General features: G+C 37.7%; 2 protein-coding genes across 2 annotated transcripts in view; one reads left to right on the forward strand and one right to left on the reverse strand.

Annotated features, from left to right (window-relative positions):
* The window catches only part of LOC143018938 (uncharacterized), a 157782-nt gene extending 150688 nt beyond the window's left edge, over nt 1-7094 (forward strand). Inside the window, exon 4 of the mRNA XM_076174536.1 lies at nt 886-7094. Within this exon, the coding sequence (XP_076030651.1) occupies nt 886-1822 (937 nt within the window). The 3' untranslated portion in view covers nt 1823-7094. The remainder of the gene's footprint in view (nt 1-885) is intronic.
* LOC143019213 (uncharacterized) overlaps nt 1-17678 on the reverse strand; it is a 275380-nt gene that overhangs the window by 253998 nt on the left and 3704 nt on the right. The gene's annotated exons all lie outside the window — the stretch shown is intronic.

The following is a 17678-nucleotide window of genomic DNA, read 5'->3' on the forward strand; positions in this document are numbered from 1 at the left end:
TATCCTTCGGGACAGTATCTCACTAAAGAGGTACAGCTATCAATGTGGTACAGTATTGATTTGTGGGTAGTGGGAAGAGGGATAGTAAGAAGTTAAAAGTGATCAGCATTCTTTTTTCAATAATGTGTAGTTATGTCATTAAAGTCCCTAAAAAATATTAAATGTATAAATACCCCTCAGCCTAGCAGACCAACTATGTAAGAAAAGATTAGAAAAACTGGGTCTGTCCTTATTGGAAGAAAGAAGAAAGGGATGATATGATAGCCGTATTCAATCTGTGGAAGGGATGGACAAGTAAGATGAAGCTGTCTTGGTTTAGGACAGGATAGTGGGGATAGATCAGGGAAAGATACTGGAAAAGACTGGGGTTTTGAAGGATATCTGTACAATTGTATCCATTTGTGGAATAGCTTAGGTAATTAAATAGTTCAGTCAGAAAACATGAATGAATTTAAAGCCAAGTTTGCTTTACAGAAATGTGGAGACAGGACTTCCTGGTTATTACAATTTGGTAAAAACACACACTTTCACTTGGTCATTCATTTACTTATATATTATGCCCCCGAGTCTTGGTTTCCAGTTACATACCATTTGGCTAACAAAGCACTACATGAAAGTTACATGTACAATTTCTTTTTGTTTCAAGATTTTCATAATCATTTAGTAAGTAACAGGTAATGATAATACATGACCTTAAAAAGAAAATAAAAGTAATATGAATAGGGTTTACCCCTTCAGTCCTAGGTCATTCCTTCAGAATAGAATAGGGTAAATGTGTTGTCATAATGGAGGTGTTAATGATTGATGCATGACTTTGAGGGGGTTGGGAAAATTACATGACTGATACTTGAGTGAGATATCAACAGTTGTAATTAAATTTTCCAGGTGGCTGTACCGACGAGAGTGTCCCTTCCAGAGCACGGATAGTGCCCTCCTCACCCTTCAAGTTGCCATCCCATACCTCTGTCCAGAACTGGCTGCCCTCTGTGCAGAGTACATATCCCATAATCTCAAGTGCAGTAATGTTCTAAAAGTTCTGCAGAGCATTTGGAGGTACTGTCTTCCAGCTGCCCACAGACAGAGTTTGGCTCTTAATGATTCTATAGCCCCTTCTGCTCCCAGTCTTGATACCATAGAAAATACATCTTTAAGTGAAGCAGACTATATAACTGATCCTGATGTGGATGTGTCTCAACATACCATCCACAACAGCCTTCAACTGTTGAAATGTGATAATATGGATCCTACTGCGTGTTGCAACCCCCTTCTCAATCAGTGCTTTGAATTTCTTGATGCTCATGCAGAAGAAGTTCTTAGTTCCGAAGCTCTTGAAGAGCTGGACCATGACACGCTTCTCCTCATATGCCGCAGGGACAATCTAAACATCCCTTCAGAAATGTCTGTGTTTAACGCTGTCGTGAGATGGTCCACAGCCGAATGTAAAAGACAGTTCCAGAAACTGACGGATGACAACCGCCGTGCCTTGTTGCAGGACATACTCTACAATGTTCGATTCCTGGCAATGACACAGGAGCAATTGGTGACCGACCATCAAGGCTCGGGTCTCCTCTCCCACGAAGAATTCAATTACCTTGCTGCACGACTGCGTGGGCGTTCCCCAAACACCGTTCCACAGACATTAGTACCGTACCTAGAAACCATGGCCAGAAAAAGACAACACATTCCTCAGGGAACTCAGTCAACCCCTCCTTCAAATAAGAAGTCAAAGAAAAAAGACAAAAATAATAATGGCAAAAAGAAATACACCAAGAATGATCTTATCCTTGATGTTGTCACCTGTCTGGCTGCATTTTTTGACTGAACCTATAATACAGCTCTACAGTGTCACCTGCCAACTAGTCAAAAGCTCGAATCTTGTAGTTGTAATACATTTATATTGTATAATGTGATTTGAATATTCAGCTTGAATGCTTCTTCCTACTTCCCCAGTGCACTGTCAACTTTGTTCCTATTATAATCCCCCCCCTCCCATTTTATACTTTTGCTGTGCAATTTCATTTCCCCTAGTATATGTGTGAGAAGCTTCATAGGTCTGAGTAGATGTTGTTTTCCTAGATGATTTACTGATTAGATGTTGTAAATTATAAATTTTATATGAAAATGATTTTAATACTTACTGCTGTGTTATTTAGATACTACTACTATGATGATATTGCCAAAGTAATGATGTTAATTGGATGTTTGTTTATCACTTGCCTGGAATGTTCATTGTTTTGTCAATTTAATATATATAATGACTTATGTTTCTTATTGCATTCCTTGCTCTGCAAGATGAACCATATCAATTGGAGTTCTTATGTAATTTGTATTTCCTATTTCATAAGGTCTGGTAAAATTATTGAAAGACTTTTCATGTTAAAGTTTATGTTGTGGATCAAATCTAAATTTCATTACTGTATAAAGATATAAGTAGTAGAACCAGTGTATAAAATTTGCTTCTTTAATGTTGTTCTTCCCTCATGTCTTTCTTTGTGCTGTCAGATCTTAGAATCAGCAAAACTGGATGAGTAACCTGGTGAATAAATATATTAATGTTTATGTATGTATATGTGTACTCAATGTGTGTTTTAAGAGATATGGAGTAGCCAATAACAGTTTATGAAGTACTAATCTAATAGTTTGACCAGCTGAAGGCTTAGATCTTCTATTTACTTAAGTATCACAATCTGCTGTTTTGATGACCTTTTGCCTTGCAGCTATAAACACTTATGACCCATTGTAATCAGGGCTGAACTTGGGACAAGATAGAGCTGTTGTGATTCGTGATGACATTACCTAAAACTCATCATTCTGTCAGAAGATGTGATGCATATTTTGAAGGGAGAATTAAATTTGTTTGGTATTGCAATTTAGGGTATTTTTTATTTAATATCTCGTATGAATTTCTGTTCAGTATTGAGAACCTAGGGCTCTTAGTAGCTGCTATGTTTGTCTTGACTTCTAGTTTTTAATGTGGGGTAAACTGTCAACATTCTTATATGAAAGAAAAGTAGAGGAGAAAAGCATGTTTTTCTCATTGCCTAAACTAAATTAGAAAGCCCTTTTTTTATTGCATGTGACATTTTCTTCCCATCAGTGAATTAATTGCATATTTTAAGTTTTTCATATGAACAATTTAATATTACTTTTTATGGGAAGAGAGGAAGGTCACTGCTTTCCCTTGTGTCTCCACTTGGGTCTTGAGTAGGTAAAGCTACAGAGCAAAATGTCCTTGGAATATTAGAGGCAGATTGTGACAACCTTGACTTGTATTATGATTAAAACAACTGTGAGAGGTTAAATATTTGTGGAATAACTTTAGTTCTTTTCACTATTCTAATCTCTTATGTACATCATGATGATGTACCATTGGGAACAACAAATCTGAACCATGTCGTGTTTTCCACAATACAAACATAGCTTTGTTGGTTTTGATGTATTTTTATACACAATGCTTACCTCACAGTCATAGGTACTTTCTTGTATAGAAGAACATTACAAGTCCTCAGCACCTAAAGTTACTATTATAAAGTGGAAACCTTGGAGTGGATCAGACCACCAGGAAGATATAGACTTCATGATAAGCTGGTTTTCATTCAAAACTGCAAATATCTTAATTTTTGATAGTTTACTTTATCATTAAAAGAGGACTTTTAAACCATTATCATTCAGAGATGAAGATGATTTTGTATTCAATGAATATTGAATGATGACAGAATTTGGTTGCTGATCATAATAAGTCCTCTAGACATATGCAAAGGTATTTGAGTCATGAATCCCAATAGCTTAGTACTGAAACTGTTTGTGTGTGCTATCAGACCTTTCAAAATATAGAGGCATACTTAAAGATTTTGTTCTGATCAACATCAAACCATTTCAATCAGCTGATGGGCAGTCCCTGGACTGAAGAAAGCCTGTTCATCAAAGAGCTCTTGTCATTCTGAGGCCTGTCACTCAGTAGAAGCAAATTATTTGTTATTCAGCACAAGATAAAGTTTGCCAACATTTTGAAAGGGTAATGCCTGCCTCTCAACCTATCAGACACTACTGTCATTATGTCAAAGTGAAAATCATGTTATTCCCATGAAGAACAAGATATGTTTATAAGTATTTAATAGAATGAAAGGGAATGAATTCTTTTGGGTACTTGCACAAAAAGGAGGTTTATATGCACAAGCTCCTATACCAATTTGAGCCAAGAATTAAACCATACAAATGCAGTGATGCTTCTATGAATGACTACATTTGTACAATTTGGAAGGTTTGTATGCATGGAAGCTCATCAGTTTTTAATGTATACACCTACATACATATATATATATATATATAAATTCTTGTCACTAGTTGGCAATGGCAGCCTATGTGGGTAAACTTTTTTTTACACACACCCTTTGTGTGCAAAAATGGCAAATAAGTTGTTTTGCCTGAAAATTAATAATAGTGGCTGTCTGATAGTACAGAAACTCTGTCATGACTGAACTTTATTTACTTACATAATTGTGAAACTTTTGGCATTGAGAGTAGTCTGCAGTATGACAATGCTCTTCAGCCATTGAACATAAAATGAGTATCTTACATATGATTTGGTTAGATGTTAAAACTTGCCCTTCATAATTCCCCAACCCCCTTGGTCAGTTCTCACCTCAATAAATTTTTGATTTATTAAATATAGAATAAATAAAATATACTTTAATAAATAAAATATGCTTTGGAGCTAAGAGGGTTAGCTTGACTGGTTTAACTCCTTCACTCAGGAGGCAACCATTCAACTGAAAACTAAACCTGTCGGAATGATAATGATGTTAACATAAGTCCAACTGAATGATCCCTTAACTCCACAGCAGTCAACAACAGTCTTTAGACCCTCCCATAGATCACTCTAGGAAGGAACTTTGGATGATCATTCGTACTGTATCTGTTTGGGTCTGTTTTTGTGACACCAGGGCAGCAGCAGCTGGTTGTCAACTTTCATGATGTGATATAAATTGGGAGAAAATGGAGGTAAGGATGTTTATGGGATATGGGGAGATTATTTTCCGACATTCATCTTGAGGAACAGCATTGGCAGGTACCCATCACTGGTTCCAACAAAAGTGATAAAGGATATAATCACACTTAAGGGTTAGATGGTGAAACTAAAGTTATGAAAATTTAACCTAGACTGTTGATAAATACTTCTAAAGAAGGTCTTGTTAAATTCAAGAGTAATATACATAATAGATTTTGCTCTGGATTATGTCAAACAATTTGATATACTGAAAGGTGAGCCATGAACTACAGTTTTTGTTTAATCATGACTACCCTGAAAGAAGTGTACATCAAAGTATGCAACTTTTGATACTACATGCTAGTGACACTCAAAATTGTAGTGTAACAATCAGTTTTAACACAGATTACTGACCTCATACAAAGAACCTTAGCAGTGCTACTGTAATCATTGCCAAAAGTTTTATGGTTAGATCTCAAATACAATGTGTTCTATCTTGAAGAAAGTGAATGGAAGTGAGAGAATATAGAGAGATCTGTATGTACATACAATTGTTCATATTCTTGTCCTTATGACCTGTTTTCATGTACTATCCCTTTATTTCCTTTCCTACAGATTACAGGTTACCTGTAATCAGATACAAATGATCATTTATTTTGTAATGGTTCTGATGTAATTTTGAACAGGAGCCTGATATCATTCTGATGTACATGTATCACCATACTTGATTATGTTGTATTAGGATGACCAAAGGATTGATATATTACTGCAAGACATAAATGTTCCTTATAAATTGTTTTGTAAATGTAGTTATTTTAGAAAATGTCACAAGAACCAGTGTAGGATTAATTTTTTGAGTTGGGACTGTTATTTTTGTGTTTCTACAGCCTAAAGTTTAACAATGTTTATGTTTGCTTGTAGGCTTGCCACTTTTCATGTTAGGCGTGCAGCTGTCATTAATGATAACACATCTTGCTTAAAAAAAAAAGCTTGATTGCACTTTCTGAACTAAAGTATAGGGGGAGGATTGCCAATGTTCATTCTTCACAACTTAGTCTAGCAGATGCCTCTCAGTTGAATAAAATGGCTTGGAATTAGCCAATTAGGCTAGAATTTTGAAAATCTTAGTTAATTCCCTATGTGCATGGCCCATTTGTTATATAAAAAAAATAATAATAATCTGTCAGCTTAAGCAGTTAAGAATATTTTATTGGGTTGAATATGTCAATGTGGTCTGAAAACACATGATGGAAATATTAATGACGGTTCATTAGTTTCAAAGAAATATATGTACATGCCAAAAGGCCTTTTCCCCTTTATATGTGGGTGCCCAAGTCAAAGCATACACCCATCTGAGGAATACACTGCATATAATTACAAGCAGCATGATCCCCATAAATTTTGGATAAATATTGATATTTGATATTTCCTTTTTACTGGGAACAGATAATTCCACAATTAGATGAATACAAAGTACTTATTCTCCTTTATAAGGGGAATTGACCAAGTCAAAAGATAGTTTTACCTTGCTCTTTATAAAGAAAGAGGGGTTCCCAGTCCCTTTGCTATGCCCAGTTTAGGTGCCTTTTACAACACAGGAACACAGTAGCAGTATTCTTGCCTCTTGCCACAGGGTATTTATTTTGTCAGTCACAGATTAACAATGAAATATGGTTCAAATCTGCAAGGGAAATGTATTACTATATACTTAAGGTCCTTTCCCCCCCATACAAGGAGGTGGATGAGTTGAAACGCATCTGAAACCTATTCAACCACCTTCCTCATCTCATAAAAGGGAAAAAAAAAATTATACCCCCCCCCTATACTAACAACTTGTACCAGTAAATGGTATGTAAAATTAGATAAGCAAACCTCTTGATATATGAAGTTGTGCTAGATTTGTGCAGCCAGTAAAGTGCTGCCCACAACTATTGAGAAGACTTAAAAATAAAATACAGTAGCCATTGTCTTAAAGTACTTTTTATAAGCAAATATGCAAATTTTCACAAGAAATGATGGTTAAACTGAAGTATGTTGTACTAAAATGGATTGTAAAACTAGAAAAGGTAGAGAAACTGAAGAATATAATAAACTATTACCCATTGAATGTCTTTTTCAAATTAGCCAACCTTCTTAAAAATTTATTGGTGGAAAAAAGAAACTCACAAAAACTTTAAACTAGGGAGGCCAAGTCTTCCTCCAGACTTTCATTCCTGGATTGACTCCCATCTTAAGAGATCAATGCTAAGTGTGTGGTAGAGACCAAGACTGATGGTACATTTAGGCTGTGTTTACACCAAGCGAATCGATTCAATTCATGAAGAATCAACATGATTCATGAATCATGTTGATTTGCCACACTAGTTTCAATGTAACCGTTTACACCAGGTGGATTGGCATGATTTGAATTGACTCGATTCACCTGGTGTAAACAGTTACATTGAAACTAGTGTGGTGAATCAACATGATTCATGAATCATGTTGGTTCTTAATGAATCACTTCAATTTGCTTGGTGTAAATGCAGCCTTAGTGCCAAAATTCTACTCCAATTTGCTAACAAATTCTTCATTTTACTCACCCAATCCACCAATTATTATGATTGAGATTGGGGGCAGATGGTTATCTCTTGAAACTCATAGTCCCAGCCTACAGAATAAGCAGCACAGACCCAGCACCTTGTACTGGAGCAAAGAGGACAGTACAACTTGGCAACATGACTGAGCAAACCTTAAGATCCAATTTTTTCACTTCATGTGGGGAAAAAAAAGTACAGTCCCTCAAACTCACCTGCCAGGAGAGAAACCCCTAGCAAGACCACCCTAACTGTAGTACAAATTATGAACTAAGAAAAAACAGGGAGCAGCAGTCCTTCTGCAGAAAGTCTTTACTATATCTTTACCCTACTCTGACACTTCCTCATCAATGGAGACTCCTCCCACACCCACAATTATTCCATGACAACAATGGTGATTATTACCCTCCCCCTACCTCCAATATGGGAAATTATTGCTACCACTGATGCAATGGAATGATCATTTAGCCACATCTATTGGTGATTAAATGATGATGCACTCCAATCCAATTGGTGCTGCAGTGTCTAACATACAAGAAGTTGCAGTGTTTGTCAAGATAGCACGGAGAGAAGATCCCCCATCAGGAAGGAAGCAGATTCTATGGGAACCAGTCAAGGACAACAAAAAGATGAGATTCCCCACCTCCCGTGGAGGTTTGGCCCTGAGGGGCTAGCACCTGGTCTCTTTACACTCTCACACAACTCACAATTATCTCCCTGTCCTGTATCCCTGTTTTCCACACAAAGTCAGTACACCAGCACCTGCTCTTCCACTTCTACTCCTGTTGGCCAGGAATACAGAAACCAACCCAGCCCTTTACACTTACCCCACATGAACTAAACACATTAACTATGCTCACACATACATCAAATGTAACACATGCCATTATTGGTTACATTAAAAATGTAAAAAATTTACATTGACAAAAAACTGGAGCTGTACCCAACACATGACAACATTCACACCCACAAATGCACCATCACATAAACCTTAAATATACATGTATACATATACTAAGGGCTCTTTCCCCTTATCAGAGAGGTAGCCAAAGTCAGATAACATAATTCCATTCCCATCCATTTCATCCCCACCCATTCCACTCCCATCCACCACCACTCGCTCTCTCTCAACTTGGCTCTTCATGGATGATGGATCATCCCTGCATCTCATCCACCACCCTATGTCAGAAGCAATGCAGCAAGATACAGCACATCCACAGCAAGGCCTCTTCATTTAATCAGTGACCCTCCCCTCTCTGTCCCCTCATGCAGAAACATTGAAGATGGGATAGAAATCCATTTGAGCTGTGTCAAAATATTCACACATAATCACTCCCTAAACTGCCCCATCACCCATTCCCTTCCATTCATCACAGTATCATCCATACACAGCCATTCTCCACTCACCCCTATCTTCTGCCTTCTCCCTTCTTTCCTCAACAGACATTCCCCTCTTGCTCAATGCCCCTTTCACCCCATCCATCCATCTCATCCTTGTCCATCCACCTGTGCCTTCCACACTTCTTTTACCAATTTTTTCTTCACTCATTCTTTCCATGTATCCCAACCATCCCAATACTCTTTCATCAACCATATCTCCCATCTCCTTTTCCACTCCCACTCTCCTCCTCACCTTGTTTCTCACTCTATGCAACCTTGTAAACCCTACCATACTTCTCAGACATTTCATCTCAAACACATTTAAACTTTTTCTCTCTTCCTCACTTATGTTCCATGTCTGCCCCATACAGTGCTGTTGGCACAATCACCTCTTCATACAATCTCCTCTTAGCATCCATTCCCAAATATCTATTTCTCATTACACTTTTTAATCCCCCAAGGCACTTACTTGCTTCTCTCAATCTACAATCTACCTCCACTTCCACTACTCCCTTTCCTGCCACATGCAACCCCAAAGAACTAAAGCTATCCACTTCTTCCAGCCTTTAAGACTACCTTCCAAATTGCTGCCATCCTCTCCCCTTGTACATCTCATCACCTTACTTTTACCCACATTTACCTTTAACTTTCTTCTCTCGCATACCTTCCCACACTCCGTCACTAACTCCCTTAATCCCCCCTCTGATCCAGCCACAAATGCAATGTTGTCAGCAAACAACAACTGGGTTACTTCCCACTTTTTTCCATTTCCTTTAACCATCTCCAATCCCCTGCCCATTACCCTTTCATTTACCTCACACACCACCACATCCATGTACATGTGGAACAGCCATGGTGACATGACACATCCCTTGCAAAGTTTCATCTTTACTTCAAACCACTCGCTCTCTCTATTTCTAATTCTAACACAGGCTTTACTATATACATATACCAAATTTGAGTAAATTTGGTGTAGGAAAACTCAGAATGACATATACCAAAGGCTTTTTTCCCTTACAAGGAAGGTAGCCAAAAAACAAAGGAATGTATTGGCTGCATGTTATTGTGGCTAAGTAGCATGCAGCTGATACTTTAGAGTCTATATGGGGCACCCCTACAGACCAGAGCCACACATAATTTTGTCTGTGATAGAGGAAATCTCTGTTCATACAGAAATGATGATACTTTTATTATACTGCAATTGTCCCTCCGTTATGCTGTCGCCCCATCCCTTGTTACTGTCCTGTACCATTTCTCTGAATATTCATTTCCTTTTTTTGCCTAACCCTGTGGTGGGGGAAAAGACTGCTACCACCAAGTCTTCCTACTTGAGTCATATTAGGCGACAAAAAAACGGGACTGGGACAGGACTAGAAATCCTGCTACCTGTAGCCCCAAAGGGGACATTCCTAAAAAAGTAAACTCTTCACTACTCTTGTAAAAAATCTTGACTGCTCTTAACAGCTTTCCTCCAATCCCATATATCTGCAAACCCTCCCACAGTGCCTTCCAATCCCAATCCACCATGTTATAAGCCTTTTCCAAATCCATAAAAGCTCAAAAAGACATCCTTACCTTTTCCCAAAGCTTTCTCATATATCCATCTTACCATAAAAATCTGATCCATGCAACCTCTACCTTTCCTAAATCCACACTGTTCCTCACCAATTACTCCCTCTGTTCCTCTCCTAATCCTCAGTCAAAACCCTCCCATAAGCCTTCCCAACTACACTCAACAAACTGACCCCTCTACAGCTACTATACTCACATTTGTCCCCTTTTCCCTTGTAAAACAGATCTATACAGGCACATTTCTAGTCCTTCAACACTCTACCCTCCCTTAGTTAACATTAAACAACCTTACCAACCAGTCCACCATCACTATCTCCCTTCTTCAGACTCTCTGTATGACACCTATCTAACCCAGGTGCCTTGCCTACTCTCATCGTTTTAATAACTGCTTGCACCTATCTTTATTTCTCCCCCATTTTCCTCATCCATCACTGTCAACCTTAAACATGCTGCAAGATATACATAAATGGACTCGCTAACAAACACAGAACTGCTCCACTTCCTACACAAACAGTGCATAAATAGAGCACTTCCACAAGAAACAAAGCTGACACCACAAATAACAATCCGCTCATTCACAGATTATACAACTTTAAGAGAGAATAACAGAAGGCACAAAAGTAGATTAGTAACACTAGTCCACGACAGCATACCTTTCTCGAACAAAATAAGAGATACCAGACAATCAAATACAAACACCATCACTGAAAAAATCACAATCCAAACACAAATAAAGAAAACAGTCTACATTATCATAAACATATATATCCCACCAACTACATCAACTCCATGAAGTTTCACCCCTGAACTCTAATCACTCAGCTCAATAACAAACCACATAGTACCAGGTGATCTGAACACACATCATCTAATCTAGCTTAACAAACAGTAGATCAAAAAGGATACAAAATTCTTGAACAACCCAACTAGACAACCTCTCCAATACAATCAATAACCAACATCCCATGATATAACGTGTTCACCCTCCCTATAACCTCAAACTACATGATATGGGAAACCACTCAAGATTTATCATCTGATCACTTCCCAATAAAGATGACCATAGAACTGGTAGAGAAATTACAACCCATGATCAAAAGAATGTTTATAATTGACACACACACACACACAAAAAAAAAAAAAAAAAAAAAAAAAAATGGCAAAAGTATTGAGAAGATATAAAAAGCTGGAATACTTTGAAATACACCAATATCTATCCCTAGATAAAGTAGTAAACAAAATAGTAACTACCATCCAGAAGGCCAAAGTCATGAATAATCACTTCAAGTCAGTTTTCACTAGAGAGAAGGTACAGTATTGGGACAAAGGAAGTGAAGTGTGACAATAATAATAAATAAAAAATAATGGAGCAATTAACAAACCTTGATGTTAGGAAATCACACGGCCTAGACGGAATTACAAATTGTATACTAAAAGAATGCAATGAAGAACTAATGGACAAAATATATAACATAATAAGTTGCTCACTTAAAGAAGGAAAAATACCAAAAGATTGGGAAAATTCCAACATTGTACCAATATATAAAGGAAGAAACAAGGAAGAACCAACTAATTATAGACCGGTCTCACTAACAAGCACTGTAGCCAAAATCTGTGAGAAAACTATCAAGAATAGATGGGTAAAACACCTGGAAGAAAATAACATAATAAATCCAAGACAATTTGGTTTCAGACAGGGAAGATCATGTACCACAAATTTAATTTGTTTTTACTCAAGACTAATAGATATAATGCAAGAAATGTGCTTTCTTGGACTTACAAAAAACTTTTGACAAGGTACCACACAATAAATTATTAAAAAAAAAATTAGAAAACATAGGAGGGATACAAGGCAACCTGCTAAACTGTATGGAGGACTTCCTGAATGGTAGAAAGATGACAGTAGTACTCAGAAAAAAATATTCAGGTTGGAAGGAGGTAATTAGTGGAGTTCCGCAAGGATCTGTATTGGCTCCAATAATGTTCACTATTGAGAGGGAGGGTGGGAGGGGTGTGGAGTGTATTTAGGGATGAAATGGGTGGGAGTGTTTTTATGCCTTTCCCTTTTTGGCTACCTCCCTTGGAAGGGGGAAAAAGCCTTGGTATATGTATGTATGTATTTATGTGAATGACATGGATGATGATGTGGAATGTTACATGAGCTTCTTTGCAGATGACACTAAATTGTTGAGGAAAGTCAAAACCGAAATGGATTGGGAATCACTATAGGAAGACCTGAATAAGGTTTGGAAGTGGAGTCAGAAATGGAAAGTGGACTTCAACATTAAGAAGCGTAGTATGGAGTTCAGAAAAAATAAAAATAGAATATCAGGACAATATGAAACTGGAACTAAGGAGGTAAAGAAAGTGGGATCTGAAAAAGATCTGGGAGTAATTATCTAAAATGACTTGTCCTCTAATAAACAAATAAACAAAATTGTCGGAGAATCCTATAACTTGCTAAGATCAATAAAAGTGGCATTTACCTATTTGGACGAAGAAATCATAAAAAAAATATTAGTCACACTGATAAGGCCCAGACTGGACTATGCGGTGACAATGTGGTCACCCAGTACCAAAAAGAATATAAAGAAAATTGAAAGAACCCAGAGAGCAACCACAAAAATGGCCCCTGCACTTTCAAACTTGTCATATGAAGAAAGACTGGCTAAACTGGAGTTACCAACTTTGGAGGAAAGAAGAGAGAGAGGTGACCTACTGACCATCTATAGAATCATGAAGGGCACAGAAATACTCAATAGAGAGGACTTGTTAAATTGGGACAAGAGAAACACAAGAGGACATGGAAAGAAACTAAAAAAAGATAGTTATAGAAGAGATCTGAAGAAGAACAGTTTTCCACACAGAGTGGTGGACACTTGGAACAAACTGGATGAAACAGTAGTGTGTGCAAAAACCATTTAAGAATTTAAGAGCAAACTAGACACTGCAAGATATAAAGGCGGGACACCACAAGTGTAGCTCCCCTTCCCGTAAAATACAACTAGGGAAATACAGAAAAAAATTCAACCCCCCACCTACACACATGAGATGGCCTCTTTAAAGAAAAAAGAAAGAAAAAATAAATAAATAAAAAGAGGTGTAACTTGGGAAAAAAAAAACACAACCTAAAGAGCCCTAACAGAACATTAAAAAACAACAATTAAAACCAACAGAAACATTATAATCAAATTGTTAACAAACAGAAAGAAAACTAGGAAACTAACCAAAAATATTCATGGAAAAACTAATTCATTCATTCTTATCTTGTCACACCAGCAACAGAATGAAATGAGTGCTGGTTCATTGGTTCAGTCAGTTCTCTCAGATTGTTCTCAGAGCAGCTTGGTCTTAGAAGGCACTGTGTCTACAAAAACCTACAAGAGGATGAAATTACAGACAGTGTATCCACTTCACATTGCTAAGGTGCAAGAAGCTTGCAAAGCCTACAATGAAGATAAAGCAAAAACATGGTACTCTAGCAGCATAGTTTATGCTGTGGATATGCAGAAAGCCCCATTGCTGCCAATGATTAGCGCTCTGAAGAGTTGCATCTTCACTCCTCGCCTAATTGTATTCAATGAAACATTTGCCAGCATGAAGGAAAAAATAAAAGAAGGAAATATTTCTACAGCAAAAGACAAACATTATGCAGTGCTATTGGATGAGTCAACAGCAGAAGAAAATAAGGAACACGTAACTAATGCATTTCTATCGCTTATTAAAAAGAAAAGAGATTTACCTAGTTGTATTATATGGGAAGGGAGCTATGCTTGCGGTGACCCATCTTTGTATCTTTCCGCATCAAGTTTTTTCTTAAAATATTGATGCAAATGACTTTGTGTTCTCGGCAGATAATTGTGCAATACAGAACAAAAATTGGTGTCTGTAGAGTGCCATGGTAATTCTGGTTAATTCTGAAAATGAAGTCAATAGTATTATTTCTAAATATTTGACTGCAGGGCATACATTCATGGCTACTGATGGTATACATGGCCATATTGAAAGGTCCTTGAAGTGACAGACATTTATGATTTTGAGGACTTGAAGATTTTAATTCAGACTTCTATCAAGCAACTAGAGATTCTTGATATTAACAAAAAGGATTTTTTTTTCAACATTCCAGCAATCAATACTCAGAAAAGAACAAGGACATACGAGGGAACAGTTTTCCCATATTTGGAAACCTTTATATACAAACACTACAGAATGAAGCACTGAGAGTAATACCAGGATGCAACAAAACCACCCCTATTGGACACCTACATAGCAACCAAGTACCTCACATGAAAATTATAGGAAGACAATACTATGTCAGAATCCTAAACACCACACACCCTTTACACTACATTTCACAAGCATTACCAACAGAAAACAACAACAAAAAACACCAGCAGTATACTACCCAAACATTACAAAAACCTACCACTTAAGCCATATAAAACATCCACACATAAAACCCATACACACCCAGATGACTAAACGAGCCCTTCAAGAAAGACCACCAAACTTGATATTCCAACAACATCTCCCAGATATAAGCCCCACAGAGAAAACCCTCCAACACCTGATAAGAACCACACCGGCATGCCTGCATTCAGGGCACCAACCAGCATAAAGACAATCCAAATATAGAATAGGCCTGGCCACAGATTCAAACTGCCACAAATGCAACCACCACACAGAAGACAAAGAATATCTCATACTGCAATGCCCCACACAAACAATCCCCAAACAACAACACAATATCTCTTCTCTAAGTGACTTATGGTTTTGCCTGGGGGCTGTTGCCAGTTTCCTGGAGGCTACAGGTCTTCTGCAAGAGAGATCAGAGACAACAGATTGAATAATTGACTGTCCTGCATAACTGTCTTAAAGAATATTAATAAAATGAGTACTCATATTGGAAATCGAATCATACTGAAGGACTAAGAGATAAACTATCTTATTAGGCAAAAGATTTCCTAAAGGAAAGGTATGTGCTGACAGCAGTAGAGATGTGGAAGGCAGTGACTAGAAAAGTCTTACATGTATCAGTACAGGTAAACGTCGACTTACGATTGTTCGACTTTACGATGACGACGACGACGATATGATAATTTAACCCCTTCCATACGGTGCCGCACACGTAGGCGTCATGAGGAGCAAGTGGATTCGCGACGCTGCCATATCGGCGTCTTGATTATATTTATTGTAGTCGCCCCTGTGTTTTTACATTCTCTCAAATGTGCCCTAAATCCCATTCTCTGTGGTTTTCAAAATTCGCGGGTGAAAGAGAGAACGATCGATATAAGCGGTGACTATATTTTATGATGCGAGTATTATTACGTCACGTCGTACGGCTGGCATTGGCTGCTGCCCGCGAGATTTAAGTCCCGTACTGAAAATACATATTATAGTGTTTGAATATGGTAAAAAGGATAAAAATAATTAAATAAACTACTGTACATGTTTAATAGGCTATATTCAGTATCTCTGGTGGTTAATATACAGGTAAGCTAGGTACAGTGACCACGGAACAGAGTGATACACAAATTGGGGATCGACTTACGATGAAATCGTCTTACGATGGCTCTATCGAAACCTAATGCCATCGTAAGTCGACGTTTACCTGTACTAGCATCTGTTGTGTTCCTTATCTATGCAAATAACATGATGGAAGACATGGCAAGCTACACTATCATGTTTGCAGCTGATGCAAAAATCATGAGAAGAGTGAGAGATGTGGAGTGTAGGCTGTTACAAAAATATCTGGATATTATGTATGCCTGGAGCCAATAGTGGAAAATAAGTTCCAATGAGCAAATACAATTGAATCACTTGTTGCCTTGAGTTTCACTAAGTGGGAAAGCTGCAGTCTCACAATGGCTGGTAATGGTCCTCAAAGCTTCCCCCATACCTGTGCTGTATGTAAATCTATTAATGTGAGACTATTTCTGTGTCAATGGCTCAAACTGGTAGGGAGAGGAGAGCAATTGCCAGTTGTCAGCTCTCCATGTCCAAGAAATACAGTTGAATTTGATAGAGATCTTGGGCCCAGTCCAGAGACCAAGTGCCAGCTGCATCTCCTGATGGAGGTAAGGGGGTTTATGGGTTTTGAAAATGGACACCTTTGCTATCCGTCTTTCACAACCACCACATGCAGGTACCCATCGTTGGTCTCTGAGAAAATGCAAAGTGTATGAAATGGGAAATAGCTAAAAAAAAAAAAAAAAAAAATCATTAAATTAGTCAATGGGAAGAGAAATGATTACAAAAACAAAATAGGAGAGAGATCTTGGAGTTCCAATTAAAAATAACCTGTCACCTAACAAACATATTAGTCAGGTTGTGGGTGAGATATACAGATTGCTTTTCATTATATGGAGGAGATTATCATAAAAAATATTACATTCAACCACTAACATTCATGGGTTTAACACTCATGGATCCAATTATGCATGGGTAAATCCACAAATATGATTAAGTTAAAATTTTGATTATTCACAGGTAAAGCCCCAAATATCAACAAATGAAACATATGGCTACCAGGTAACCAGCAGCAGCCACTGGAATGGCCCATAAGTAAGGCAAAAATATTGTGTTGTTGTATGGATATGGTTAGGGTGGGGGAGTGTAAGATGAGGTATTCAATGTCTCTTGTAAGATGATTGCATTTTGGGGAGTTTCTTTCTGTGACTAGGCCTATTCTGTGTTGGTACTGTCTGAGTGCTGGATGGTGACTTAAACAATGTCATACTAGTGTGGTTTTTGCTCCTCTTGGAAGAGATTTTTCTGTAGGGCTAATGTCTGGAGGAGTTTGATGGAATAGGGTGTTTAGTAGTCAGTCTTGTAATGCTTGTTTTGAGATCTGAATGTTAATGCATTTTTGTATAGATGTGCTGTGTGGTGCAGGTGGTAGGTTTCTATAGATATTCCAATAGTATGCTGCTGGTGCATCTCTTTTGTTTCATTCAGTTGGTTGTGCTTGTGGTGTATTCAGGGGTGCAGTGCGAATTCTATAGGTGTCAGAGCTCTGAAGGGCCAGACAAAAGCCTGCATCCTCATGTTCCTATACACATTTGAAAAAAAATCGCTGATTTCATTTCATCATACCAAACGAGATACATTTTTTCAGATGAGTAAAAAGAGTATAAGGTGAATAAATAATTTCACAGAGGTGCTGG

Source organism: Oratosquilla oratoria, chromosome 36, assembly GCF_046742065.1.
Source record: "Oratosquilla oratoria isolate Oo_2021 chromosome 36, ASM4674206v1, whole genome shotgun sequence".
Lineage (NCBI taxonomy): Eukaryota > Metazoa > Arthropoda > Malacostraca > Stomatopoda > Squillidae > Oratosquilla > Oratosquilla oratoria.